This window comes from Pyricularia grisea (assembly GCF_004355905.1).
Source record: "Pyricularia grisea strain NI907 chromosome Unknown Pyricularia_grisea_NI907_Scaffold_2, whole genome shotgun sequence".
In the NCBI taxonomy this organism is placed as follows: domain Eukaryota; kingdom Fungi; phylum Ascomycota; class Sordariomycetes; order Magnaporthales; family Pyriculariaceae; genus Pyricularia; species Pyricularia grisea.
In genome coordinates, this window is record NW_022156717.1 from 1,988,228 (window position 1) to 2,014,954 (window position 26,727).

Consider the following 26,727-nt stretch of genomic DNA (forward strand, 5'->3'; position numbering starts at 1 on the left):
GCCTGGCATCTTTCCCACCCCCGTATCTGTCTGCAGTCCGCAAACTCTATTCTCCAATACCCGCCCCCTATCCAAAAATGAACCCCCTACCCCTGTAGGGCTGGGTCGTGACTTGACCTGGCTACACCGAAAAGGTACACCTTCTGAGCTGCTTGTAGGTTTCATGGTGTACCTGTCTGCCTACCGAGGAAAAGCTCGGTGGGGAGGAAGGTTTTTTTTTTTCTAAAGAAATGTTACCCTGAAGAAAACGAGGGGTGTGATGGACAATTTTAGAGACATGGCCGATAATACAGACATACCAAGTACGTACTACTATACTATACGTGTGGTATATTATATACTAGTTTGTAGTAATAGTGATTTTTGCAATACTTCATCCTTTTGTGGCATTCCGTCCCGAGTATTGCTTGTCTGAATGGGCTCAAGGAGCATTTGCCCCGGCGTTAGAGTGTTGCAAGCAGATATCAGAAGATATCAGACAGTATGAGAAGCGGTTGTTTTCAGCTGTCGTGTAGGCTTTTGAATGCGGTGATGTTTAGCACATTGTTCGACCTCCAACTATCAACTGGTAACCAGTTTGAAACCAATACTGGGGCCAGGGTAAAAACTATAATAAAAAATTCGGGCATCAGACAAGGCTTTTTAGGGATTAAAAAATTGCCGCAATTACTGATTAAAGCACATCTCGATCATTCTTTCTGTACATGGCCTGATTTTTGAAGTCCCCTTGTCAAGATTTTGCCCTTTACGTAGTAAATACGCAGTTTGGGGGTGGTATGTCATCCAGGCAGGTATCGTTTCACCGCGGCGCAGGTAAGCTTTGCATTGTGGCGTATTGCTTAAAAGCAACTGGGTGTTCTGCTGGTAAGCTTCTGCTGGATCTTCAGTGATTGGCGGCGATCCCAAACACCAAGAGAACCAATCCCCATGCTTCATGCGCGATGTTAATGTTCCCATCCGTGACGTGTAACGGCGCTGCTGGAACACATCATAAACTGCTCGAAGTACAGGTTGCTGATATCAACATGGCGAATAAAGTTTGATTGGAAATGCTCGACAAACTGTTGCGTACTCGACACTCTGGTTGAAAGAGGCGTCAAATGCGGTGGGCCGCTCTATAACAAGGTTAATTTGACTATTCGAGTCCCCCATTAACGGTATATTTGTACAGACATATTGGGAAGTTGAGGCCTGCAAATATACCCAGAGCTAGTTACTTCTAACTGGCGTCTTATACATCTTCAAACTTACTTTCCTTTTGCCTCTTTAGGATGTTGTGTGCCTTGTCATATCGTTTGTTCTTTTCTTTCCCATACCCGACATCGTTTCTGCTCTACCTACCTCCTTCATACCAGGTTGATTTTACAGTTTCCCTGCTTTGTTATTCAATATGTGTATGTATCTTGCTTTACCTGCCACACCTGTCTTCCATGTTTTCTCCCATTTTGTGTGCTTGCTTTCATGACTCTTAGTTATTTGTATAGAGTCACTTCGGTATATCTCTAGCTTTAGACTTCTGCACCTCTTCACTCTCTTGATGCTCGATCGTCCCAAATTAAATACGATGACATCCTCAACCATCCCCTAACTGTCACTTTACCGCTGCTTTGTTACGGCCAGCAGTCCGATTCTGGTAATAAATGCTCTCCCAAAATGACACAGCGAACAATCTCGGCAAGATAATTCATTAATACAAGGGTGTCACTCATTGCATATATCAACTTTTCATGCTGACGGAACTTGACGCTTATATCTAGAGTACTCTTGTCGAGTGTTAAGCCTGGGCTCCCTCAGCGGCAGCGAATGCCAAGGAAATGGTGAGCCTCATCGAGCAGATATTCGTATATATAGATATGATTGATGGTATTCAAATTAAAGGTGTTTTGAAGGTAGGTACCTAGGTAGGTAGCTCTGGCTGTTGCGGATTTGAGTTGGTTGGGGTTAAGTGAGTGGGCAGTCGTTTGGCGTCTCCTTCTCAGCTAAACCCTAGAGTTACCTTTTTTTTTCGGTAACGGACAAGATGTTCTTTCCCCCGTCAAAATTAATGTATTTCCCTACCCGTACTCTTGCCCTCAATGTCAGTCCAGGCTCACAGCATCATCACCAAAGATCAACCTCGAACCAAACTGGGAAGGAATCCTTTTCTCTCTTGTACATTCTGCGTCTCAACATCCTCCATCGCAACAGTAAGAACGAACGCTTCATTTAGTTTTACAACCAAGTCCTTCCACATTGGTCCCGCCACTTCGATTCTAGATTAAAATCTGGGATGCTACTTTGTCTACATGTTTCCGTGAAGGCAACAACAAACAGGCTTAGGCTAGATCAGGACAAGAATAACCATAGTGAGACGTGGCTCGATAACGGCATCGAGCAGGCCGAATTTGATCCAAAAACTGCTTCAGGGGCGGAGTGATGATCAAAAATACATTGAAATAGCGAGCAAGACCGTGAGCTTTTTTGTTTTTTTTGGGGGGGGGGGGGGGGGGAATGTCAGGGGGCGGCTAGCAGTATGATGCCTACCTAGGTATATTTATTGGCATCTGGGTGGAACTGCGATTTGACGATGGGTAGGTCCCATGCAGCCAGCAGTCATCAGCCATGGTAATAATTGACAACCTGGGAATTACTGCTTGATATGGTGAGGCTCTCTTGGTGAACAAAGCAAACTAAATCGTTGATTGTTTTGTGAATACCTACGTTGAAAGCAAGAGCTTAATAGATTCTGTTGTACTGTAGATGGGAAAAGCGGGCCCAGAAAAGTCTTGACCCACTTCAGCTTCTTGTCCTGACAGGGGGGAGAGTTTTATTTCAACAAAAGTGAGTGTCAAAATATTTCAAGCAAGAGAAATCAATCATTTGTGCATTCGAAAAGCTTGCACTTACAAGCAAATGTTATTTTGCCAATGTCCCTATATCACGAGGCCGCCGCCATTCTGACAAACCCTGAAGGCGGAAGTCTCAAGTCTCGGGTGTTTGGCGCAAAAAACCTCAAGTCACCCCCCGCTCAAGTCTATGCCTTGGCGCTGGAGACGTGCAAATGGAGCGCCATCCTCAAGGAGGTTGTCGACAGCTCCCAGCTGCTAAGTCATGAGCGCAAGGTAAATTATTTGCCTTCCCCCACAGAAGAAAAGTCCACGTCAATTCTTCGAGTATTACTTTGTTGTATCCCATACTAACCTCAAATACACCTAGCTGACGCCCCCACTGGCTCTCCTCCTCGCTCATGACCTTCTGCTGGCCAAAGGCGGCGTCGCCCTACCGGCCTCGCACGGCCTGCGTGTTACCATTGAACGCCACAGGGCCCGCCTGTCGTCGGAGCTCACGCGGGCTCGCATCAGGAGGAAGGCCCCTACGCTGGAAGCCCTCAAGGCCCAGGTCGAAGAGGCGACGTCGTCCGAAGCCGGTCATCCGCGCTGGGTGCGCGTAAACACACTGAAATCGTCTCTTGCCGAGCAGCTCGAGACGACTTTTTCTCGCTTTTCAAAGGTCGACTGCGTGCTTGATGTCATCACCAAGGCGGGCGGTAGCGGCGGGCCTTCTGCCAACCGCATCTACCTGGACGAGCACGTGCCAAACCTGGTGGCCATCTCGCCTGGGTCGGATATCACCAAGACAGAGGCGTACAAGTCTGGCGCCATCATCCTGCAGGACAAGGCCTCCTGCTTCCCTGCTTACCTGCTGGATCCGCGACCAGAGGACGGACATGTAATTGATGCGTGCGCTGCCCCTGGAAACAAGACGACGCACGCGGCTGCGGTTCTAGAGGAGTACCGTGCTGCAGCAAACACGAAGGGATCCGAGGGGTCTCTTCCTACGGTACATGCCTTCGAAAAGGACTCGAGGCGGGCCGAGATCTTGGCCAAAATGGTCAAGATCGCAGGCTCAGACACTTTCACCGTTGTCAACAAGGGCAAAGACTTCATGAAGGCAGACCCAAATAGCACGCTCTACAAAGACGTGGCCGCTCTGCTTCTAGACCCGAGCTGTTCCGGCAGCGGTATCGTAGGACGCGATGACGCCCCGGAGTTGCATCTCCCTGAAGCTTCCGGACCGGCGAACAAGGGTCAGAGCAAGGACGGTGGCAAAGGAGGCAAACGCAAGCGCCAAGATGAGCAGGATCGCAAGAGCAAGAAGAATAAACCCAATGACCAGGCTGGCGAGCAAGAAGAAGCTGGCCGTACCTTTGTCGACGATGAGGGCCAGACGACAATGGCGTCATCGGCAGCCGACCTCGCCGCGCGCCTGGCCGCGCTGTCGTCCTTCCAGGCGACGCTGCTCGAGCACGCCATGAAGTTCCCAAGCGCCAAGCGCATCACCTACTCGACCTGCTCTATCCACGCCGAGGAGAACGAGGGCGTGGTGCTCAGGACGCTGAAGAGGAATCCGGGCTGGAGGATCATGAAGAGGGAGGAGCAGGTCGACGGCATGCAGAGGTGGCCCGTCCGGGGAGAGGTGCAATTTTGCGAGGGAGACAAGGAGGTGGCTGAAGGATGCATCAGGGCCTACAAGGGGGATGGGCATGGTGTCATGGGATTCTTTGTCGCCGCTTTTATGCGAAACGAAGACGGACAAACCATGCCGGTACCTACACCACCACAAGTGCCCACGCCAGATACCCAAAACAGTGTGATTGATCAGGAAAATGATAGCGACGACAGCGAATGGGATGGCTGTAGCGACTAAAACGGTAATAAAATGGACAAAAATGCTATCAGAATGTTTGAAATTTTATTTCTGGCGGTAAAGATGGAGCAAAACTTGCCATAATAATCCGCACACAAACACATTATAGTACACGCTCATTCCCCAGCCTCTTGACCGTCCGCTTGACCGTCCTCTTGACCGTCCTTTTGACCATCCTCCTTAGCATCCTCCTCCGCAACAGCAGGAGTAGGAGCAGCAGCAGCAACAGCAGTAGATGCTTCTGCAGCCGCTTCCGCAGCCGCCTTGGCTGCTGCCTCGGCCTCTGCCTGCTTCCGCGCGCGCGCCTTGGCCATCATGTTCATCAGGTTCTTGCCGACCTGCTCGTCGGCCGGGAAGATGTAGTCGACGTACTCCTCCCACGTGTCGTCGTCGAGCTTTCTCTTCTTCTTTGTCCTCCTCGGCATCTGCTTTTCAATCTTTTCAATATCCTCTGCGCTGCCGTGTGTCTTCTCAAACACCAGCCAGGCGTTGAGTATGCTGACACGCTCGGCCTTCATCTCCTTGTCCTTGAAACCTTGGTGGGCGCGCTCAAAGATGCGCCTGGCGCGGGCCTTGGCCTCGTCGCTGACGGGCTGCTCCTGGTCGTCGTCTGCGCCCTCTTCCGCCTCCTCGGGAATGTTGATCTCGAACTGGGCGTAGCTGATCCAGACCTTGGGGTGGTCGGCCTTTTCGAGCAGGCGCTCGTACAGCGATCGCGTCTTGTCGTACTCGCCCTCCTCCTCCTCAAAGTCGATGTATGACTTCCAGACCACCTCTGGCATGTCGAGCACCGGCTGCGCGATTCCCATGTCGAGGATGGCGCGGGCGCGCTCCAAGTCGTCGAGGCCACGCTCCAGCTCTGCCCACTTGACCCACGTGCTGCAGTTCGCCGGGTTGTAGGCGATGTGCTTCTCGTACAGTATCCTGCACCTCCCAAACTCGTACAACTTTTGCTCCATCTCGATGTAGCCCTTGAACAGTCGGTCTTTGGGACACATACCGATGGCGCGCCCGAGAGTCTTCCTCGCCGCCGCGAGGTCCCCTTGCCGGATCTCAAAGTGTGCCTTGTGCATCCAGACCTTGGCAAAGGTAAAGGCGCGGTGGGGGATGAGCTTCAGGCACGTGTCGTAGACCTGGCGTGCGCGCTCTGGATTCTTGGCTTCCGTCTCCTCCCACAGAGCAAAAAAGATCCAGAGGTAGATGTATCGCCTCCAGTGCCTCTTTGCTTGTGTTGGTGGCACCTGAGCAATGGCCTTTTCGTAAACCTCCCGTGTCCTGTCGATATCCCCGGACGCCTCCTCCAGACGAGCATAGTCAAACCAGACATCATAGTTCTTGGGGTTCTCCCTGACTAGATCCTCGTAATGCCTCCTGCGTTTGGACAAGACAACATCCTCAACTCCTTCCCTATCGCCGTACTGCTTCTCAAAGGTGGTGTATTCTTTGTGCAGCAGCATGGCCTTGGACCGTGGCAAATTCTCCAGGCCAAACTTATAGATGGCACGGGCCCGATCCAGATCGTGCAGCTTGGCTTCATACCGCGCGTACGCGATAAACAGCTTCTCCTCGACGAATTCATCACCGTATTTGCTGAGCTCTTCGATTGCTCGCTCAAACACCTCGCGCACGCGGTCGCTGGTGCCGTATTCCTCCTCAAACTTGGACCACTTGATCCAATTCCTCGGCTCGGGATGCACCATAGTAAAACGGGTAAAAATTTCACGCGCGCGGTCGTACTCCCCGTACCTCTGCTCCAACTTGATAAAGGCGGACCAGGCAGCCTCGTCGGGCTGCCACTCCATCCAACGCTCAAAAACCTGGCGCACGCCGGGGATATTTCCCAGCATCTCCTCGACCCAGACATATTTGTACCATAGCTTGTCTACGCGGGGGAGGTGGGTTACGGCGCGGTCGAGCAGGTTGCGGGCGAAGTTGATGTTGCGACTCTTGAGCTCTGCCTCGACATATCGAATCCACAGGGTGACCTTGTTGGCGTGTATGTTGAGTGCGCGCTCAAAGACGCTGCGCGAACGGGCATACTCCTTTTGTTCAAGCTCCCACTGCGCGTACTGCAGCCAGTTCTTGAGGTTGAAGCCGGATCGCTGACAGTACGACTCGAACTCCTTGCGCTTGCGGCCCTGGTACTCGTGCAGTTCCTCAAGATCCTCAAATCGTTGCGTCGGCTTTTGCAGAGCTTCTTCCTGGCGATCGGTGGCTTCGCGCAGCAGCTGCTCGGCCGAGATTTGCACCGGCGCCGCGGCCTTGTTTTTGACCCGCGGAGGGCCGCGTGAAGCTTCCATCTTGGATGACGGTTTGCGATCCTCACGGGTCAGTCGTTGTCGATTTTCCTCTGCTTTCGGTGTTTATGAGGTTCGATTGATATGGCGGAGTCGGGTTGCCGATGGAATTCGCAAAGACAGACCGGAGTCGTTGGCTGAGTGAGGGAGGTATGGGGTACCATCGCTATTGAGAAGTGAAGCGTCGTCGAAATTCTGGACGCGACTTGCTACTGCGACAAGGGACCCATGTCGGGGGACGCTAATCACTCCACCAATGTGAGTTCCGGCAGGCAGCTTTACGCCACAGTAGGAGCTTGACTGTGAAGGCAGTTCACAACGTAGGATGGATGCACGATAATAATTGTTTAGGCTCTAATTTTAGACTACAGTCTTGAGCTGGGCATTTAATATACTACATTCATTGTTTTCAAATTTGTCGGATGCTAGTTTGAATACTCTTTATACAGTCTCGCACTCTTAGACGACCTGCATGAGCAAACGCCACTTTGCACAGCCACAGCATCCCAAGTGGATAATCGGGTGTGACATGGAAAAACATTATCGATAATAGGCGCAACTTCAATCAGCGGCAAGTCGCGCATCATTAGCTGCAGCCATCATGCCCGTACAATCGCGATATCATTTCCATTCTTGAGAATTAGTAAACCTTTCTCGAAACCCCAACACTTGACCACCGCAACAGAAAAATTTCCACGATACTTTATTCAACACACTCCGCAACACTCCCAGAAGTCGATACGATAAATCCTTTTGCGCCAAAGTTTCGACCAACCATCTCCGCGCACTGCCGTCGTCGCCATGTCGACCCTTGTCGACGAGCTGCTTCAGGACTTCGAGTCCGGTTCTGAAGCTGGCGAAAGCCCCGGCCATGATGATGGCTTGATGGGCGATGAGGAGGGTGCGGCCCTGATGGGTGGTGGCGGCGGGGATGTCGATATGGACGGCGATATGGACAGCTCGGACGACGAGATGGGGGGCGTCGACCGGACGGATCCGGAGGAGATGAAGGCCAAGGTCGACAAGATGCAGATGGCTGGGATTGGCGACATTAGGACAGTCGCAACTCTCATGAAGACTCTTGAACCCGTCCTCGAGGTTAGTACCCCTACAACCCCCTGACTCCATATCTGCTGCAATGCGAGATTAGGCGTTTACATCTTCTTTTTTTCCAAAAACCCAAAGAACCGGCCCTGACCCGTCTGGCTTGGAACTGCAGAAAATATCACATTATCAGTCACAACCACCTGAATCACAAACAGGCGCCATCGGCAACGTCGAGGATCACCCAGAATATCATCTCTTAACACAGTCGAATAGCCTGTCGACCCAGATCGACAGCGAGATCGTCCTGGTCCACAAGTTCATCAAGGACCACTACTCAGTGCGCTTCCCTGAGCTTGAAACTTTGATCACGAATCCGTTGGAGTATGCAAAGGTTGTTGCCGTGCTCGGAAATGGACCCCTCGATGCAGACAACATCAAGACGCTTCAGTTGTCGACGGACAACCCCTTGGGAGTATCTCTCAAGTCTGTCTTGGATGGTCCGTCACTCATGATTGTCACTGTTGAAGCGACTACATCCAAGGGCCAAGATATGTCCCCGGAAGCGCTCGAGAGGGTTGTCCGGGCGTGTAAAATGGTGATCAGCCTGGACAAGGCCAAGAAGACGCTCACAGACTATGTGCAATCGCGCATGAACCTATTTGCGCCTAACCTAACAGCCATGGTTGGCTCGCTCACGGCAGCACAGCTGCTCAACACCGCCGGAGGTCTTACCGGTCTTGCCAAGACTCCAGCTTGCAACATCGCCGCCTGGGGATCCAAAAAGGGAGCAGGAGCGGCTAGTTTTGCCACAAATGTCGGCGTGAGGCAGCGTGGCTACCTCTACAACTCGCCCCTCCTTCGCCAAGTGCCTACAGATCTCAAAAAACAAGGACTGCGGATAGTGTCCGCCAAGTTGATCCTGGCCGCCAGGATTGATTGCAGCCACGAAGCTCCCGACGGATCCAAGGGCGAAGAGTACCGAGAAAACTGTCTCAGTCGGATCGAGAAGCTACAGGAGAAGCCCTTGAACAAGGGTGCACGCGCCTTACCGGCGCCTGATGACAAGCCAGCACGGAAGCGGGGTGGTCGTCGCGCACGAATGGCCAAGGCCGCGACGGCCATGACCGATCTTCGCAAGGCTCAGAACCGGATGGCGTTCGGCAAGGAGGAGAACGAGGTCGGCTACGGAACTGGAGATTCAACGGCCGGCATGGGTATGATTGGGCAGCAGAGCGACGGCAGGGTACGCGCCATGCAAGTCGACAATCGCACACGAGCCAAGTTGTCCGCCAAGAACAAGGGCTGGGGTGGCATAGCGACCTCTACGGGCAGCGGAGGTGTTGCATCTTCACTCAAGGGGTTCGGTCAAACTGCCGGGAACCTGGACCTAAGGGGGAAGGGCTTGCGGGCATCTGGAGTTGGGACCACGCTGGGCTCGGGCGGGACCATGTCATCACTCGCCTTCACGCCGATGCAGGGCCTGGAGCTTGTGGATCCAAAGGTTCAGGCGGAGCTCGGAAGGAAACGAAAGGCAGAGGAGGATCGCTGGTTCAAGGGTGGAACTTTTACTCAGGTTGGAGGTTCAGGGGGTGGGGACGATGGCGTGTTCAAGAAACCAGCTTTGCCGCCGGCAAAGAGGGTGGATACGGGAGCTACGAAGAAGTGAGAATACGTGGTGTGTTTTTGTATTCTTCTAAAATGCGGTTGTTTTCGTGTTTCGCCAGCTCGAGTGCTGCTTGAGTGCATAGGTAAGGCGTCCATTGATTGCCCTTGCAATTTTCAGGCACGAGAATAAGCAATCGGCGGAAGTCTGTCAAGATAGCTTACAATGTATCATATAAAACATTTAGGTCGCCATTTGCTTCGTATCACTTTTAGTCTTGGCGACAGAGATGTCAGGAAGTTCTTACTCTTCAAGTCTCTTTTCACTGCATAAGTCATAGGTCAAGTACTGATAAAGAAAAGCAAATTGATGATAATCGAAATATTAGACTATATTGACAAGAAAAATGCTAGAGAACCCCCGAAATACCATATCGTGAGAATACATTTACATGTAAGTCATAAAAACCGGCACACCAAAAAAGCTTCAAGCCGTACTGTGCTCATTAATCTCAGGGGTTCATCACTTCAGAAAAACCGATTCGAGTTGTGGCTTCACAGAATGTCGATGCGGCGGTTGGCAGGCTTCTCCTGTTTGGGCACGGTGACCTTGAGCACACCATGGTTCAGCGCGGCCTTGACGTTGGCCTCGTCGACCCTGACGGGGAAGGTAAAGGTCCTGCTGAACTCGCCGATGCTGCGCTCCTGGACCCAGTACCTGTTGGTTGGCTGCTGCTGCTGCTGCTGTGCCACCTCCTTCTTTGCGTCCGAGGACTTGGTGACTTGCCTGCCGTTCTCGCGAGCCTCTTCCTCGTCCTCGTCGGAGACGGTGGCCTTGTGGCTTTCGTGCTTTTCCTTGTTGTTGTTGTCGTTCTCGGAATCCTTTGCCTCGTCATCAGACGACCACGAGCGCTCGACGCGGCCGCGGATGACTATAGTCTGCGGCTCGGTGAACTCGATGGTGACGTCCTCGCGCTTCGCACCGGGGATCTCGCCGTGCAGCTCGTAGGCGTCCTTGGTCTCAATGACGTCGAACCGAGGGTTGAAGGAGGCGGCGATGGGCCGGCGCAGGAGCGGACGGCCCGCGGTGGGAGTGGTGGTGGTGGTGGTGGCGTTGTTGTTGTTGTTACCGGCCTTTGGCTTGGAGGCAACGTCCTTGTCGCCGTTGTTGGTTCCTGCGGCGCGCTGGAAGTTGTCAAAGGCGTCGATGAAGCGGAAGACGGGAGCGAAGCTCACGTCGCTGTCGTCGTAGATGGAATTCCTGAAGAAAGACATTTTTGATGTGTGTGGTGGAGTTGGAATGTGAGATGAAGTTGATATGTTGGTTGTGTAAAGTAACTCTGTTGAGAGTTGAGTATGTGTCGCAGTGTATTTGTGGGTTTTGTATTGTAGAGTTGTTTGTTGTTTTTGTTGTTGTGTTTGTGCTTGTTCTGAGAATTGAGAAACGGTGACTATTCGGAAGACTGAGGATTGCTTTATAGCCGAACAATCCCTTCCTCAGCCTTCTGGAATTCTTTCTGAATTATTCATATTGGAACAACTCAGCAGGCTCTAGAGCTGTCTGGCAGAATCTCGAAATTTCTTAATTTCCTATTAGAACGTGTAAGTACCATCCAGCAGCTTCCATTCCATAAGCGTGGTGTTTCTAATGGTGCAAGTCGAATACTCCAGACAGTGCTAGAACCATCCCCAGACTATTCCACACGATTCCAGAAGCCAAGCATGTCGTTGCTAAGCGCCAATACGACGACGCACGCACCACACCATATGCACCTCTAGGCTAACCACAATTTAATCAGATGAGATGCAGCCCGCGTTTTATCTGTCAAAAACAATCTATTTCTAGTCTAGACCAACTGTACTGCATGTAGTAAAACAAGCCTGTTTTTCGAAATATTTCTTGATTATGAGAAGAGAATCATTTGACCTGTCAACAGTCCACCACAGTGCAGAAACAGTCCTGTCTCTTAGGAAAACTGTAAGTCATGTCCTGATGAAGCTGTCAACACAGTGCAATAAGTCTAATCCCTTTGCTGTACCCAAAATGATCGAACTCTATAGAGGCGCTCAATCTTCCAAAATACCGTCTGCACGACTACCATGTATGCGATGATTCTGGAATTGCCTAGCGCCAAAGGTTCTCACAACGGCCTGCACCAATCAGGTGGAAAACCACTCCCCCAGAAACGTCATTCCATACGTTTTTTTAATCAATTACGAACCACATATCTACCTTAGGATGTATGCCAAGAAAGCAAAGAAATATAGAGAAACCTGTACAGTGATCAACAACAGGTCAGAGAACTCTGATGCCCTGAGGGAATGGAAGAAAGAAGAAGGAGAGAAAAAAAAAAAGAAAAAAAAAGAAAAAAAAAAAGGCTGAAACCAACCTCATTGCTACCCATTTACTCCATGACCAACCTCAAACCATCAAATCATCACTGTCCAAGGCACTCTTTTGCAAGCTTGGCCTCCTGCTCCGGAGTCAATTTGGGTTCGTTCTTGGCCTTCTCTGCCTTAGCCTCGTCGAACCTCCAAAGGCCGCCTGTCCTATCCGAGTCACCGTGCGTGGCCAGCCCAACGACGGGACCCAGCGAAGTCAACACCTCATCCGGCGCGTCCGTCCGGATCGAAAAATAACGTCGCTGCCACATACGACCCTCGGCCTTCTCCTTAGCGCGCAGGTCACGCTGCGCCTGCTCGATCTTACTCTTCTCAATGTGCACAGCCTCAAGATCTGTCCTTGCAATCGCCGCCGCAACCTTAGCCCACGCCCTGCGTGACTCAAGAGGGTGCTGCTGCTCGATAGGTGCGACTATCAACTTGCTGGTCGGGTGCTCCGAGGCTGTGTAAGTGTCGACCACTTTTGAGGACTTGTTTTGCTTGGCAGGACCCGAATGGATCTCGAACGTCGTGGTCCACTGGCCAGTAACGTTGTACAGGACATCCTTCTCCTTCCCTGTCGGGTACATGACAGCCGTGACGCTGTTCTTCTTGCCCGACAGCCAGCCCTTGCCGCTGTAGTCGATCTTGCATGTGTAGCCTGAGGACGAGGTGATGTACGTTGCTCCGTCGAGCTCTACAAAAGGAGAGCCGAAAATCAAACCCTCAATGTGAAGCGAGGGAAGCGTAATCAAGAAGGTCTCCTTCTTAGGGGCCTCTGGGGTTGAGCCCGGAACCGGAACCGTCAGAACCGCATGTCCGATCTGCTTGACGTTGATGGTCTTGCTAAAGGTAGCCTTCTGTGCATTGTATCCCTCCAAACGAACGCCGGTGGGCACGTTGGTGATGCTGTAGGCCGTTGCTGGCGGGTGGTGGCTGCAAGTAAACAATTTGTCAATATTTGGCGGTTCTTCTCCACTTTAGCTTTGAGCGACTCGAACAAGCCAACAAGGCGTCGTGCCCAGCCATCAGGACTCTTACTTGACTTGTTCACTGATCAGTTCCGTAGTACCGGCCTCATCCTCCCATTTGCCTAGGAACAGCTCCCCTAGGAATGGGTTCAGAGGCTTCTTTTCGTTGCCGTACTGCTCGCTGCGGCTGGCATATTGTTGCTTCAGGGTGGAAATGAACCATTTGAGCACGAGGAGAGCGCGCTTCTCGGGGTCCGACTCCTTGGCGGGGGCGGCAAAGAGTGAGGGATGCTCACACCAGTACGAGCTGAACTCGGTCAGACTGGTGCCGGACAGGATAAAAGGCGGAGCGGTCAGACTGGAGAGGTCTCCGTTGAAAGAGGCGATGGACTGTGCGTGGTGGGGTTTGTTTGGTCAACGTCAATCCGAGTGCTCATCGCCCTTGCGACACAGCCGTAAACTGTCCATATGCATAAAAGTTTGGAGGGTTTCTACCTTCAAGAAAGCGGTCCAGCTACTACCGGTGGCTTGGGGGTTCTGGGTGGGTGTCGAATCCGCCATGGTTGCAAGTCTTGGGGGGGTTATGATTGACGTGTTTATTTGTGAAAATGCGCTGTTTTTTTTTCTTTCTTCTTCTTCTTGTTTTCTTTCTGTTGTTATTTCTCTCCAATTGCGCGTATACCAACTATGGTCTAATTTTTCGTTGAGAGTATTGCGATTCGTCTCAACTTTGTGAGGGTTTTCGTCTAGGTTCGGTACGAGAGGCTTGATCCAAGGCGGTATTCAGGTGAGGGAGCGGCAGCAGGAATAATAGGCTTGCGGTTGTCGCGAGATGTGGAAGGACTTCAGTCTTGGCTGATGTTGGGTCTCAAAAGCGGGCAAGGCGGTGGAGTTTATCCACGGCAGAGATGGATCTGCACAGGTTGCTTGCTTACTTACCTACCTACCTACCTTACCTAGCTTAGGCCGGGATTTGGGCAATTGCCAAAAAGTGGCTGTCGCCAGCGCCAGAATGCGGGAACGGAATTGCCACTAGTCCAGACAAAAAGCCAAGATCGCACTGGGAAAGTCGTGGGAGGGGCAATGACAACTGATGCGAACAGACTCCAACAAAACCCTTGCATAAGGGAGGTGCGTACCGAAATAAAGCAAATATACGAGAAATAGGTTTAGGCAAATCGCTCAAGCAATGAGGTGGTGGTTCATTGATTGACCATGATCTGCAATTAGATCGTCGATATTCTTCATAACTGAAGAATTAAAACATTAGAAAAGAAAAAATAAAAAAGCTTTCGATTCCATTGTGAAATTGACTTTTTTTTCGCCTGCATCTTCATACACACAGACAACGAGAACCGCGCCGTCAAAAAACACATTGACGTCAAACCTGACTGTACCTGCGGTGGTAAGCTTGGTAAGGCAAAAGTAGGCAAATTGGTGCGTCATCGTCGCGGGGGAGGGGCAATTTTCGACCTTGTCGAATTAACGGAGCGATCTGCAACCCCGACACACCGAGTTCAATAATCATTGGATCCGGAGTTGCCTAGTCGAGAGTGCCAAACATACTGTACTATATTCGCAACGTCATGAGACGCATCGGAAAATAAGGGTCTTTTTTAAAAGAAAGGAGCAAGGAGTCAGTGTACTCTCGAAGCTCTTTTATTTTACAGTGCGACAAGAGTAGAGCCCGCTGTCCACTAAATCATAGATGGGTATCACTATCGTTCAAAATGGTCTAAGAAATGAACAGCGAGACAAACAAAACAAATAAGAGAAAGAAAGAAAAACAAAAGGAAACAAAATAACAAAACAAATCTGGACGCGAGAACAAACAAAAAGCCGCGTGCGTATGGGTAGCCACCCAGGTATCCCTTACATGTCCGAAATCATTACCCCACGCCTTTGACATTTTTCTTGCAGTTTCTTCGCTCTGGCAATATTCACACCAGAGCTTACTCCTGATTGGAGTGACCCGTTTTCACCTCCTATGATGAACCACGGGGCCAGATGACAAGTCTTCGTCTCCTGCTCCCACCTCCAAGCCAAGCAGCTCCTCGTATGGTTACAATGGCGGAGGCACTTTTCTGGCGACTTGACCTTTTTCTTGGTTGTCACTCTCTCGTCGAGCAGCCCCACGTGATCTGCCCCTTCACTGATGGCATCCTCGTGCCGCAGATGTCGGAAGTCGGGCTGGCCGTACAACCGCCAGAGCTGGCCCCAGAAGACGGGTGTCGTGATCCCCCGAAACTTTTCGCCAACCTCGAGCATCTGACCCGGCCTTGCGAGCGCATGAAAGGAGGACAGCGGGGCGCAGAACTTATCGGCCGTGATGCGTGTTGTTCGGGGCCGTTCTCCGTTGAAGAAGCGCGAGTACCGCTCCTCGATATATATGCCGACCTTCAGGAACGCCTGTGCCAATAGCCGGTCACCCCACTTTTCTGTCAGGGAATCTACGTAGACGGATCGCACGACATCCGGTCGATGGTCAAAGAGCCGTCGCATCGCCTCTCCCGAGATGACAATAGCTGAGCCGCCGTGTGCGAACCTCTTCTTGTAATCACCAACCGCATTGCCTACATAGAGTGGCTTCGATGGGTCCAGATGGCCCAGTATAAGCTTTAGCGACGGCCAGATGACGTATGTGTCGTCGTCGAGCATCAAATACCACTTCTTTCTGGGAAACACTTTCCATGCTCTCTCCAGGGCCGGAATGAACTTGATAACGGGTTCAAGCTGATTAGTTGACCGCCCATCGCACTGCTTTGCCTCTGCCCCTCGTGGTGGGAAACTCACCTTCATAGCATCCAACTCCCAGCCATGTTCCTTGTTCAATTGGTTAACAACATCATCCTCTCCCGAACGGATGGCATCGTTCAACCTGTGGTACAGTTCCAGCCGGTTGCCGCCTTCCATTCCGTACAACGCGTCACTCCCCTCAGCCACCGCAAGCATGTCGTGCACTGAAAAGTCGTGCTGGTCCGACTGGAAGTGCGAGGAATAATCCCCCACGACCATTATACTCTGCCCCTGCCCGCGCGTCTCGTTCAACGCCCAGCCGAGCGCCTCCAGCTGCGCTGGGAGGCGGTTCCAAGTCCCGTACCCGGTCTTGAGGATCGTCGCGACGTCCCCGCGCATGTCGACGGGGAACTGCGAGGGCCGAAAGATCCACTTGTCATTATTGTACAGGGTGGGGAAGTGGGAGAGAAACTTGTGCGTCGCGAGGCGGGCCGAGAGGATTATGGGGTGGTCGGGTGGGAGAGCAAGCAGAAAGAGCGAGAGGGCCGCGAATACGACTGCCAGGTATTGCAACGCGATTCGCGGACGCCGGCGCCACCGCAGCATGCTCGGCATCGGTCCAAGATGACAGTAGTTCGCTCTTTTTTTTTTTCTCTCTCTTTCTCTCTCGACTTTGTTTCGCCTTTGGCTATATGAGTTTTTGCTATCGAATCTTTGCAGTCTGTCGTCCTACCGGTAGAAAGTTGTCGATCATTGCGTACTCGGAAGTCATCCGCGTCGGATCAGCACTGGAAACATGGGTGTTTCAGATCTTGGTCGCCGCAAGCACCCGCAAGATTTCGATGGTTTTAATCGAGTCGTTGGAGGAGCGGGGGACAAGGAGAAAAGGTTGTGAGTAGTAGAGTTGGAATGGATTGAGATCGACATTCTCGAAATGCGTCCGCGTCTTGAGGCTTGGAGGCTTGGCTGGGTCAGACGCGATCTATCTGCTGCTTGGCTTGGTGCTGGACGGAGAAGCAAAAACCAAGGCGGGGGTTCCTTGGCTATCAAAAAGTTGCAGCGACCAAATTTCCGGGTTGCGCTTATCACGCTACGTAGGTAGCTGTAGATTAAATCGAAATGAAAGAAGCGATGACGCAAGTAAGAGACGACAAATCGTACTTGGGATGAACTTTTTTGAGCCAATTTTCCGACTTGAAATCAATTGTTTTATGTTGTTATTCCTTTTTATTATTTACTTATTCATATAGAAGAAAAAGATATCCTTCTTTCCTTTCTTCGTTTTTTTTTCTTCTTTGTTGCAACTAGAGCTATCCCGAGGCTTACGTAGTATGTGGATTTGGGCTTTAGTTTTTTTTTTTTTTTTTTTTAACTCGGGTGGGTCGCAGTATGCACTCCGGAATCTTCCCCCAAAAAAAAGAAGGCGTTGTTGGGTCTGAAAGCTTTTTTTCTTGTTTTGGCTTTGGGCCACAAGTTTCTTTTCTACCACGTAACGCTTCAGCCCTAATCCAGCAAACGATACACCGATACCCACAAGGCCTATTTTCTCATCAACTACCAGAAGGCTGACTTTCGTACTCTCCATCTGACTAAGGTATATAGCAAGTCGAGGGATGTTGCGTAGTCATGGCTCGGTATGATAGTTGATAGCCTGAACTGGGATCAAGTGAGTGTATGGTTCAGTCGATCATACGGAAGGGAATAAGAGGCTTCCGTATGGTCCTTTTTGGTCTCAGTTAAAGACTGGTGGAAAGCCTGCAGGACCATTTCACGTGCTCACGCTCTCAGTCAAGCCCAGAATGTGGATTAGTCCGTGAATAACCTCTAGAAGCGAGATGCGATATGCAATAGCATTAAAAAAAGCCTACACACTGAGAATATCTATAAATAACCCTGGAAAGTGCGTGTAATCTAAAGCTGGCGCAAAGTCCATCACGTCCCAAATATTAACTCGGCCTCCCTTGTTAGCTGGATGCCAAACACCGCGTATCAATCTCAGCCGTTAAAGGGAACGCTCTTGCTTTTCTTCCCGGCATTCTTCTTGTCCTCGGCGATGTTATTGGACAGCTTCTGTTGCTCCTCGGTGAGCTTGGCCTGCTGAGTCTTCTTTGCTTCGGCACTCATAGTGTTCATATTCTGGGCCATCTCGGCCTGGAGCTCCTCGACCTCGAGTTGCAGCTTCAGGACCTTGTTCTTGATCTTGCCTACTTCAAGCTCATCCTTTTCTTCGCCAGTGGCCTTGGCGATGGCGGGGTCGAAGCCGTCCGTCTCGGCCTTCTCCGCCGTGGTGCGGGCGTCCTTGATGATCTTGAGATCGGCCGGATCGATGTTTGCGATCTTGGAATCATCAATCTGTAAGGAAAGAGCATGTAAGTAATGCGTTGGTTCTTGAAAAGTGGATGAAGGTGTTGATGACGAGAAAAAGGGAAGGCCTCATACCGGGAACTTCTTCTTCACCTCGGCCAAGGCGTCACCACCGACGCCGTCAGAGATCTGAAAGTTGGCATAGGGCTCGCTCTTCAGCATGCCAGCGCGCTTGTCCAGCTGCTGGCTGGTAGGGAGGGCCACGGCAGCGGTGGCGAGAGCGAGGACGGCCGTCTTGGAGAAGAACATTTTAAATATTGTTTTGGGAAGTTGGGTTTTGTTGATTCAAAAAGGATAATTTGAAATTCCAGTCGATACAGGTATGTAGCAAAGGAGTTGCCAGCACTTTATAAATCAGGTCAACTGGATAAAAGAATGTGAAGAAACTGAAATTACCGTGATACGAAGGAGTGATTTTACAGACGAACAAAGCTAAAACATAAAGTTAGAAGGATATCGGACCATTTTATATAGTTTGTTTCCGGAAATGCTTGCCTTTTCAGGTAGAAGTAGTATGGCATCAGGCATTAAGTTAACACCACATAAAAGTCTCCCCTCCTCACTTCTCCTACTTTCTGTCTTATCCTGACTCACGGAGTGTCTGGACCGACTCTTCTTGGCTATCATCTGAACAGAGTATGAAGCTTAAAGTCTATATCTAAGGATAATTACGAGATGGGAGTAGTCTAGATTCCCACAAGCGCGGGACTTCCCATCACAGGGACGGGGGACAAGGGAACCGTGGATGCGAGCTCTCCGTTTAGTCTTAAGCTCAAACAAGCGAGGTAAGAGATGAGACGATGAACTAGGGTTCTGGTTTTTGAACTGTAGCTGTGCAGAAAAATGTAACTATCTACATAAGCTCTCCATACCGAACCTACGCATAGATTTACAAGAATCCCGAGTGATATTAGTCAACGTAACAATATTGGAAACACGCCAAGAATATCATGAGTTGATTGCTTCCAGAATCGTGGCGATCTTCGAAGCTTGTCTGTTGAGGAGAGATGATTTTAACATAAAGGAGACCCATCGGTACTAACACTGACTCTAGTTGTTTCAATCAAGCGGAGCTGGAATATGCTACACAGCTTTGATCATGGGCTTTCCTGCAATGGACCGGATCTTGTTAAGAGCAAGTTTCTGCTAGGAAATGGGGCCGATCCATGAAAACGATATCGTTACCTGCCTAGGTAGGTAGTTATGCATATTGTCTGGTCCTCGCAAAGTTGGAAGTTGTGCTATATTTCAACGATTCAGTGAGTACATAGTAACCACATTTGGTAGGTACCTCATCAGGTATGGCACAGTTGACTTTGGGGTTAATGATTGCGTAAAGAGATACTCGCCGAAGCAGAAAAGTAAAAATGAAAAGAAAGGAAAAATCCGCCGAAAATACGGGCTGCCGTCCCATGTCGTACAGCCTACTATCATCTGTGACTCCCATGTCATTACTGTATGAACGAATAACATCAGACTTAACCCAGCAAGCTGGAGCAGTTATGGGGGTGGATCGAGTTTCTTGCGGGATTGACGCCAGCATCTGATGCCAAGACCAAGGATGGCGTGTAAATCTGAGATCTTCACCTGCAGAGCATTAAAAAGGCCGCAACGCTGTAGACTGCACCCACCCACTCCCTAATTGAGCCGCCGGCCCAGACCATGTTCCTGCATTAGAAATCGCTACCTAGCCCTTTACGATTAAGTTAAATTCTCAGCATCGATCTGGAGCGATCCAGCCAGCCAGTCGCGACTTTGGAATCGACCCCAAGCACATGACAGCACTCAGCACAGTGCAGAAGCGGATTAAGAAGGTGGCCGTGAAAAGAGGCCCCGATGTTTCGCTGCAGTTTCCTTTCGTGGCGTCCCAAAGCCATTGCGGCCATGCAAGTCGCCCGTCTGGCACCTTCTATTGATTCGCCGAGACCTGAGCCGCCCACGATTTGTGCCTCGAGTTGGGCAAGCGCTCATGATGCACGTGTGATCACGCGGGCGGCTTCTTGCCAGCGCATACTGCGGTGCAGTGCGGCTTGGGTCACTGCTGAATGCCCAATGTTTTATCCTGTTTCAATCCATCTTTATTAAAAGTTGTCGTTGCCGTCAAAATTGATCATAATCTATAGATACTAAAATTGTTTATTCACGGCTGCAGTTTTATCTTGTCTGGTAAATGGGGCTATTAGTCATGATTCAGATTTTTTGAACGGCAGAAGAAAATATCTAGGTAGGTACCTACCTGGTATCTTTTGTGCCTAAACCTTCACTGCAATTCTCGTGGAAAGTGCTTCCTTCTCAGACATGGAGGTACAGAATCGAATAAGCGCCCAGTTATTGGAGCCGCCGCACTTGTCGCTCTGCAGCCGGCTCGTCCCTGAACAAGCGCCCGCGCCTCTGAGTACCGCACGAAAAGTTAATAAAACAATATTCTCATTGGTCGGCAGCAAATGCATCAAGTCCGCAGCCTGACACAATCGATCTAATGTCCTCATGCTGGTTGGCGCGCGCCAGCCAGTTATTGATGAGTGTCTAAAATTACATCACGGTCCTGTCGCTGCCATTGGCTATTCCTACCCTCCTTCTTGGCCCTGTATGCGCTGGCGTGGACACTGCAACGCTCCAACCTGGCTAAAGTGGCTTTGACAGAGCCGATGGCCCACTTCTCACCTGTCGTTTTGCACAATATTGAATCCCATTCGATCCGTCGCCGCCAAATATTTGCTGTTTGCGCTGGTATAGGCGCCAATCCAAGACGCCTAAAATGGACCCAGAATTACCATATCGAGTACACTGTATCCTCCATTGGGCAGTTCATCCCTGGTGGCCACACACACTCACGCATACACGGGCGCTATGTTACTATTGCTACCTTTTTCTCTCTTCTTTCCTCACACCACAGAATACTTGGCAGTTGTCATCGAGGGGGGTTTTTTTTTCGGGCGAATGCTACCCTCTGCCCATCCCATAAGACTATATTGGTCCCCCCTTGCCCTACCGTCAGCACTGCCTGGCTTGCTCCCTCGGCGTTCCTACCTATTCTCTTCTCCACGCGTCCTGCGCCATTACAAGAATAGCCTGCTTCGTAGAGCGAAGCGACTGATCACTCCTTTTCTTTTATTTACTTGCTCCACTTTGGTTTTCCTTCCTATCTTAGCAGCAGCGGCGCAGAGCGTCGCATTCAGAATCTCACCACCGCAGTGCGGCCTTCTATTTACAACCTAGCATGCATTCTTTCAGCTAAAGGATTTTATTTACCCCCCCCCCCCCCCCCCCACTTTCCGGTCGAGATCAGAACAAAGGAGTGGGCCTGCCTAACCTAACATAGCCTTGCCCAGCCTCACTCAACATGATGCTCTCGTCATCTACATATCAACAACCCCCGTCGCCTTCGCATGGTCGAAGGGGCGGGAGGCACCTTAATACTATAATGGAGGAGGACCACGAAGAAATGTCACCCACTGCTCGTCAAAAGCGCAGTGTCCACAACCAAAACATTCCTGGCAACCGAGGCCAAAACATGAAGATCCAGGCCTGGCTTGGGCCTATCGGTGACCACTTCCCCACGCCGCGCGGTGTGAACTTTATGGTTGCTCCGAACCTGCCCTCTTCACCTTCGTCAGCGTCGGCCGAGGAGAGCAGCACACCCACCTCATCTTCTTCACACTCATATGATGATGTCTTTAACCGAAGAGACAGCGCAATGACTGATGCCACTGTATTTGATGATTTATACGACGTGTCGGATGAGGAAATTGAGCGACAAGGATCATTAAGAAATACCGAGAGCCTCGTGCGTCGGAAGAGCTCACGCCGCAAGTCGATCTCCAGACCGTCATCTGCAAACTCAACCCGGAAGCCCCTTCCCAGACTTGTTATCCCCGGCTCTCAGCCGGTCGCAAAACCGGAGCAGCCGAAGATGAAGAAGGTTTCTCCTGTCAATCCGACGCCAACCTCTATTCTGCAAATGTCGCCCGCCATCATCTCATACATGCAAGCGCAGCAAGCTGTCGCCATCCCAACCATCTCGGCTCCGCCTTCACTCGACGGCAGCTCTCTTGATGGTAGCTTGACCTCGGATCAAATGGCTCAGCTATCGGCACCGCCGACTCCCGTAATCGGGGGTCAAGATGAGTCCAACAACGACTGGTCCGGCGTCCACCTTCAGCCTGGAGCTCTGGCTACCCTGGCCTCCATCTCTGGAAACAGTTCTGACGCTGGCGAGCTTCATGGGGAGCCAGACCAGCCTATTGAAGTACCAGAGTCCCCACAAGATATGTCAGAGATGCGCCAGCTTCAGCAGCCATCTCGATTTCTCACCAATCTGAGGAGAGCTTCGGTTCCGCAGTCTCCAGCCGGCGCTTCTCTTGCCGGCCTTACGAGGCTGGATATACCCTCTCCGGGTGGCTTCTTCTCCGACCTTTCCCCCAGGAGCAGAAACACCTGGACTTGGCCAGTAGTTCAGGAACCAGAGGAGGCCGCCCCGCCGACATCTACGACAGCTGAGCAATTTTACAAAGCTCCATGGAACACAGACCGCATTCCCCCGACAAGAGCCTTGCACATGGCTGCTGGCGACTTCTCCAACTCTCCAGTTGAGCAGGTGGTGGAAATGCCCTTCAAGGGTCCAGTGGAGGACGACCTTCCCACCGCTGTGCGCATCCAGCAGACCCCCGTGACGGCTGTCCGAATCACCGAGTCCGGTACCGATGCGTCGGTGACTCTCAACGAAGAGACGGCTTACTCACCTGTCAAGGAAGTTTTGGAGCAGTTCTACCCCAAAGAGGAAGAGTCGGAACTGTCTCAGGTTGACCGCACCGAGAGGTGGCTTATGGCTCAAAGGGCCTATCTCAAACCCATCGACTCAATCCCTGAGGTTGATGGTGAAGAGCAATATGGGCAAGATAGTGACGATAAATCCGAGGCAGAGGAGATAAAGCCTGCTGTCCCTCGCAAGGATACTATCTACATCAAGAAGATCAAGGCCGCGGCTGCTTCCCAGTCGGGAGCAGTCAAAGAAGAAGAAGAAGCGGTACCACAAAAGAAGACGGTTCGCTTCTCTGAGTTTGTCAAGTCATCAGCAATCCCCAAGTCACTGCCATCAAAGCTCGTCCGTCAAGAATCCGCATACTACCGCGCTTTCACAGACTACACGGTCCGCGCTCAACAGAAGGACGCCTTTGTCAGCCGCATGCCGCGCTTCGAAGCTCTGCAGGCGCAGCGTGTCTCCCTGAGCGAGTCCCACCGCAATCAACTCCTCGGCAAGTACCAACTATCTGTCGTACCACTTTCGGCCAAGAAACGCATGAGTACCAATGTCGTTCGCGGTGACGACGTGGTTACAGTCGATCCCGAAAAGCTGCGAGCCGACATGGAAAGCGAGGCTATGGCACAGTCGAGCACGGCAGCATGGCATGTCGCAGCAACCAAGATGCTTAATGGTGGCCGGCTGATCGCGGCGCCGGTGCACAAGCGGCTAGCACGCCTCTCACGCATGCAGGGCGCCAACGGAGCTGATCGTGCCCGCATCCTCGACCTTGGCGGCCAGACTACGTGCGACTGGGCCTGGCACGCGGCACTGCAATACCCCAACACCAAAATATACACCGTGACAACCAAATCTGCGCGTCAGCTCTCTAACTGCAACGTGCGTGGGCCGCCCAACCACCGTCAGGTGGCCGTGGAACGCCTTACACGTCTTCCATTCGCCGACGACCATTTCGACCTCATCTCGGCAAGGGAACTGCACTCGATGTTGCGTCGGGACGGCGAGAACGGCGAAGATGAGTGGGAATCATGCCTGCGTGAGTGCATGCGCGTCCTCAAGCCCGGCGGCTTCCTCGAGTTCAGCGTCATGGACGCCGAGATAGTCAACGCCGGACCCCTCGGCAATGCCAAGGCAGTCGAGTTCAGCTTCGCGCTCAAGCGGCTCGGCTATGATCCTAATCCATCCCAGATGTTCTTGGGTCGGCTCTCGCGCGCGGGTTTTGAGGATGCCCGGCGCGCCTGGACTTGCATGCCCATGGGACCCAAGCCGACCGCCACCGTACCGGTAGCGCGCGACTCGGCAGGCTTTCCGATCCCGACGCTGCAGATGGAGGCGTTTGTAAGCGGCTCGAGCGACGACGTCGCGGCGGTAACTGGTCTCGCAGCCAGCTGGTCATGGGAGCGGTGGCTGCTCCGGGCTGAGGTCGAGTCAGCTTCGGGCGATCTCAGGCTGTGCGACATGGTCGACGGCCCAGGAGTGACGGGGAAGAGCCTCGAGGGAGTCCACGCCGTCGTCGAAGAGGGACGTCAGGCTGGCTCGTGCTGGAGAGTGCTCAAGGGATACGCGCGCAAGCCGAGGCCAGATCTGGGCTTCATCAACATGTGTTTGGGTTCGCCCGTCAAGCAGTAAAGGTGGACTTGTGATATAGAGGTGTAACTTCTCTCTTTTGTCTCATGGCCTACTCACATAACCGCTTTGTCTTTTTTTTTATTCCTACGCCGAGCGTTTTCACGTTGAGGCTTGCTGAGATACCCCTTTATGTTCTTGTCTCTGATTCGATGTATACGAGACATGAAGTATGCGCTTTGGTGGCGCTTTTGCATTGGCATGTATGCCCTATTTTTCCTTTCTTTTTATCTCGTAATCGTCTATATCGACACCTCCTTAGCCAAGGCTTTCTTTTTGTTGAATCTACCTATTCCTTTTGTCATAAGTCTGTGGCTACCTTGGCGAACAGGGCCTTTTTCATCGTATGTAAATCTATATGAATATGGATTGGACAGGATAGCATGTGCTATGATAACAATAAACATAATATGCACAAAAGCACCACATATACTTCGAGGCGAATCTTCAGGGTTAAATCAAGGTTTCAAAAGACTGTGTGTTATCTCAACCAGTGCATCAAATTTTCACGGTAGCCGCCAGTTCGTGTTTGATAATCTAAGAACGTTTGACTATGACAAGCTCAGCATCGGCCGCAAAACGACGTCTGGCACCTCGCACGAGTGATATTGGAACAAAGACAAACAAAAGAAAGGGCTGACATTTACTCTGCACATGGCACAAAAGTAGAACCCCGGGCTATGCTGCGTCGCGAGGAGATATTACAAGCTTTGCTGATTTGCTTGGTAGTGCGATGGTCTCCGGGAGCATTGGGACTGCGAGCGGTCACGGGAGACTGCATTTGTCACAGATGAAGGAAACAAAGTGTTGGGTAAGATGGGTTTCGGATTTGGGGATGATGAGCTGGACAGTCCAATCAAGAATTCTAAAGTACTAGGTATTCTATAATAGTCAGACGATATGGGAGGTGCTTGCCATGACCAATCACAATCAGCAAAAATGGCCTCAGGTTCGTGATCTGACTGGACTATAACTAGCCTGGGCAGCATAGGAGGGTGGTATGTATCCTGCAAAAAGAAAAATTGTTCATGAAAATGGGACAACTGAACAACTGCTTCACGGATTGGTTTCGAAGCATATATATATAAAAACAGATGGAGTGAATTGAACATATAATGCAATGCATAACAACAACTTTACATAACATTCATATATCTACACTAACCTGAATCATAGCCCAAACTTGCAATACTGACAAGGGTGGCATCATGATTGACCAACAAAGGTACTCAGCAGGCTGACTTTCTTTTAGCTGGGGGGTGGTTGGACGTGCGAGCCTTTCTGGGTTCTTATCCATTGGATCGGTAGAGGGGGGGAAAAACATAAGCGATACACGAAAGGGAGATACGCCGTCGTACGTAGTATGCATATGCAGATGAGCGCATCGGTACCAGCGCTTTGCGCTCGTGACGTGATAGGTTGCAAAAAATGAGGTGTGTGGGCTGAGTGACACTATGGTCACACATGGAGAAAATTGTGAGAATTGAAAAGGGTATGTGAGGGAGAAGAAAGCAATACGAAGAAAAAGAAGAAGAAGACAAGAAAAAAAATACCAATAAGACAAATTGAGAGGCTCTAATTCGCACAAACAAAATGTAATGTGGCATATGTCTGCCTTGTTCTCCCTCCCCCCCGCGCGTGTGGGCGGAGCGCGAAATAATAACAGACAAATCCAGGTTTGGCTGCAGCTCTTGGAGGCGGAACAGATGCTTACTGGCTGGCCAGCGTCGTGTTTGAAGAAGAGCAAAAGGATAAAAAAAAAGGTGACAAATGTGCTCTGCAAAAGCCGGCATTCCCGAGTTTTTGGTCTTGTGCTTAACTTTCTCGCTGCTTTTTGACCGGAACACACCTATCAAGACGCCGGTTGGGATCAGCGCCCCACGGGGTTACAGTTGATACTACATCACGGTTGTTAGGTTTTCCGCCTCTTTTTTTTGGTGTGTGTCTGTGTTGCGTTTTCTGTGTGTGTATGTGTGTATGCGTGTGAGTGTGTTCTCGGCCGGTCCTTTGATTTTTTGGCCGATCATCGCCTTGCCTTGTGATGTCTTGACTCAAGCTATGGTAGCTTGTAGCTTGAAAATACCGAAAGCAGTACAAAGACAGGGGGGCTTGTGAAAGCCAAAGAATTAGGTACCTGGGTAGGTTATTCATCAACCAGTATAGCGGTTTGTTGGTCGACCGGAGTATGCCGGTATTTTGCACCGTAGATTTCTCCGAAAGTTACATATACTGTAATTCATGTGGCTGGCTCCTT

General features: G+C 51.1%; 8 protein-coding genes across 8 annotated transcripts; 3 read left to right on the forward strand and 5 right to left on the reverse strand.

The window, feature by feature from the left end:
• Positions 1–2,869: 2,869 nt before the first annotated feature.
• Positions 2,870–4,686, forward strand: PgNI_03161 (uncharacterized protein; the record flags this gene model as incomplete). Its single annotated transcript, XM_031123216.1, has 2 exons — positions 2,870–3,101; positions 3,196–4,686. Exons 1-2 carry the CDS (start codon positions 2,907–2,909, stop codon positions 4,684–4,686), a joined length of 1,686 nt encoding a protein of 561 aa, XP_030985127.1. The 5' UTR covers positions 2,870–2,906.
• Positions 4,687–4,802: 116 nt separating this feature from the next.
• PgNI_03162 (uncharacterized protein) lies at positions 4,803–6,986 on the reverse strand (the record flags this gene model as incomplete). The annotated part of the gene is made up of 1 exon (XM_031123217.1): positions 4,803–6,986. The coding sequence occupies one exon, from the start codon at positions 6,984–6,986 to the stop codon at positions 4,803–4,805; it is 2,184 nt and encodes a 727-aa protein (XP_030985130.1).
• Positions 6,987–7,784: 798 nt separating this feature from the next.
• PgNI_03163 (uncharacterized protein) lies at positions 7,785–9,979 on the forward strand (the record flags this gene model as incomplete). Its single annotated transcript, XM_031123218.1, has 2 exons — positions 7,785–8,081; positions 8,203–9,979. 2 exons carry the CDS (start codon positions 7,785–7,787, stop codon positions 9,694–9,696), a joined length of 1,791 nt encoding a protein of 596 aa, XP_030985129.1. The 3' UTR covers positions 9,697–9,979.
• Positions 9,980–10,187: 208 nt separating this feature from the next.
• PgNI_03164 (uncharacterized protein) lies at positions 10,188–10,907 on the reverse strand (the record flags this gene model as incomplete). The annotated part of the gene is made up of 1 exon (XM_031123219.1): positions 10,188–10,907. The coding sequence occupies one exon, from the start codon at positions 10,905–10,907 to the stop codon at positions 10,188–10,190; it is 720 nt and encodes a 239-aa protein (XP_030985132.1).
• A 651-nt stretch (positions 10,908–11,558) lies between these two features.
• Positions 11,559–13,947, reverse strand: PgNI_03165 (uncharacterized protein). The gene is made up of 4 exons (XM_031123220.1): positions 13,481–13,947; positions 13,056–13,375; positions 12,023–12,950; positions 11,559–11,906 (listed from the first exon to the last, which is right to left on the reverse strand). Exons 1-3 carry the CDS (start codon positions 13,544–13,546, stop codon positions 12,071–12,073), a joined length of 1,266 nt encoding a protein of 421 aa, XP_030985131.1. The 5' UTR covers positions 13,547–13,947; the 3' UTR covers positions 11,559–11,906; positions 12,023–12,070.
• Positions 13,948–14,531: 584 nt separating this feature from the next.
• Positions 14,532–16,349, reverse strand: PgNI_03166 (uncharacterized protein). Its single transcript, XM_031123221.1, has 2 exons — positions 15,779–16,349; positions 14,532–15,700 (listed from the first exon to the last, which is right to left on the reverse strand). Exons 1-2 carry the CDS (start codon positions 16,334–16,336, stop codon positions 14,858–14,860), a joined length of 1,401 nt encoding a protein of 466 aa, XP_030985134.1. The 5' UTR covers positions 16,337–16,349; the 3' UTR covers positions 14,532–14,857.
• Positions 16,350–17,716: 1,367 nt separating this feature from the next.
• PgNI_03167 (uncharacterized protein) lies at positions 17,717–18,334 on the reverse strand (the record flags this gene model as incomplete). Its single annotated transcript, XM_031123222.1, has 2 exons — positions 17,717–18,073; positions 18,161–18,334. 2 exons carry the CDS (start codon positions 18,332–18,334, stop codon positions 17,717–17,719), a joined length of 531 nt encoding a protein of 176 aa, XP_030985133.1.
• A 3,094-nt stretch (positions 18,335–21,428) lies between these two features.
• PgNI_03168 (uncharacterized protein) lies at positions 21,429–24,476 on the forward strand (the record flags this gene model as incomplete). The annotated part of the gene is made up of 1 exon (XM_031123223.1): positions 21,429–24,476. One exon carries the CDS (start codon positions 21,429–21,431, stop codon positions 24,474–24,476), a length of 3,048 nt encoding a protein of 1,015 aa, XP_030985136.1.
• Between the last annotated feature and the right edge of the window lie 2,251 nt (positions 24,477–26,727).

Bases quoted from the DNA above. Each gene is read 5' to 3' on its own strand.
- PgNI_03165 (XM_031123220.1), bottom strand. From the start codon at position 13,546: ATGGCGGATTCGACACCCACCCAGAACCCCCAAGCCACCGGTAGTAGC. The intron at 13,376-13,480 runs GTAGAAACCCTC...CACCACGCACAG, and splicing joins GCTGGACCGCTTTCTTGAAG to TCCATCGCCTCTTTCAACGG. The intron at 12,951-13,055 runs GTAAGAGTCCTG...GTTTACTTGCAG, and splicing joins CTGATCAGTGAACAAGTCAA to CCACCACCCGCCAGCAACGG.
- PgNI_03166 (XM_031123221.1), bottom strand. From the start codon at position 16,336: ATGCCGAGCATGCTGCGGTGGCGCCGGCGTCCGCGAATCGCGTTGCAA. The intron at 15,701-15,778 runs GTGAGTTTCCCA...CCCGTTATCAAG, and splicing joins GGGAGTTGGATGCTATGAAG to TTCATTCCGGCCCTGGAGAG.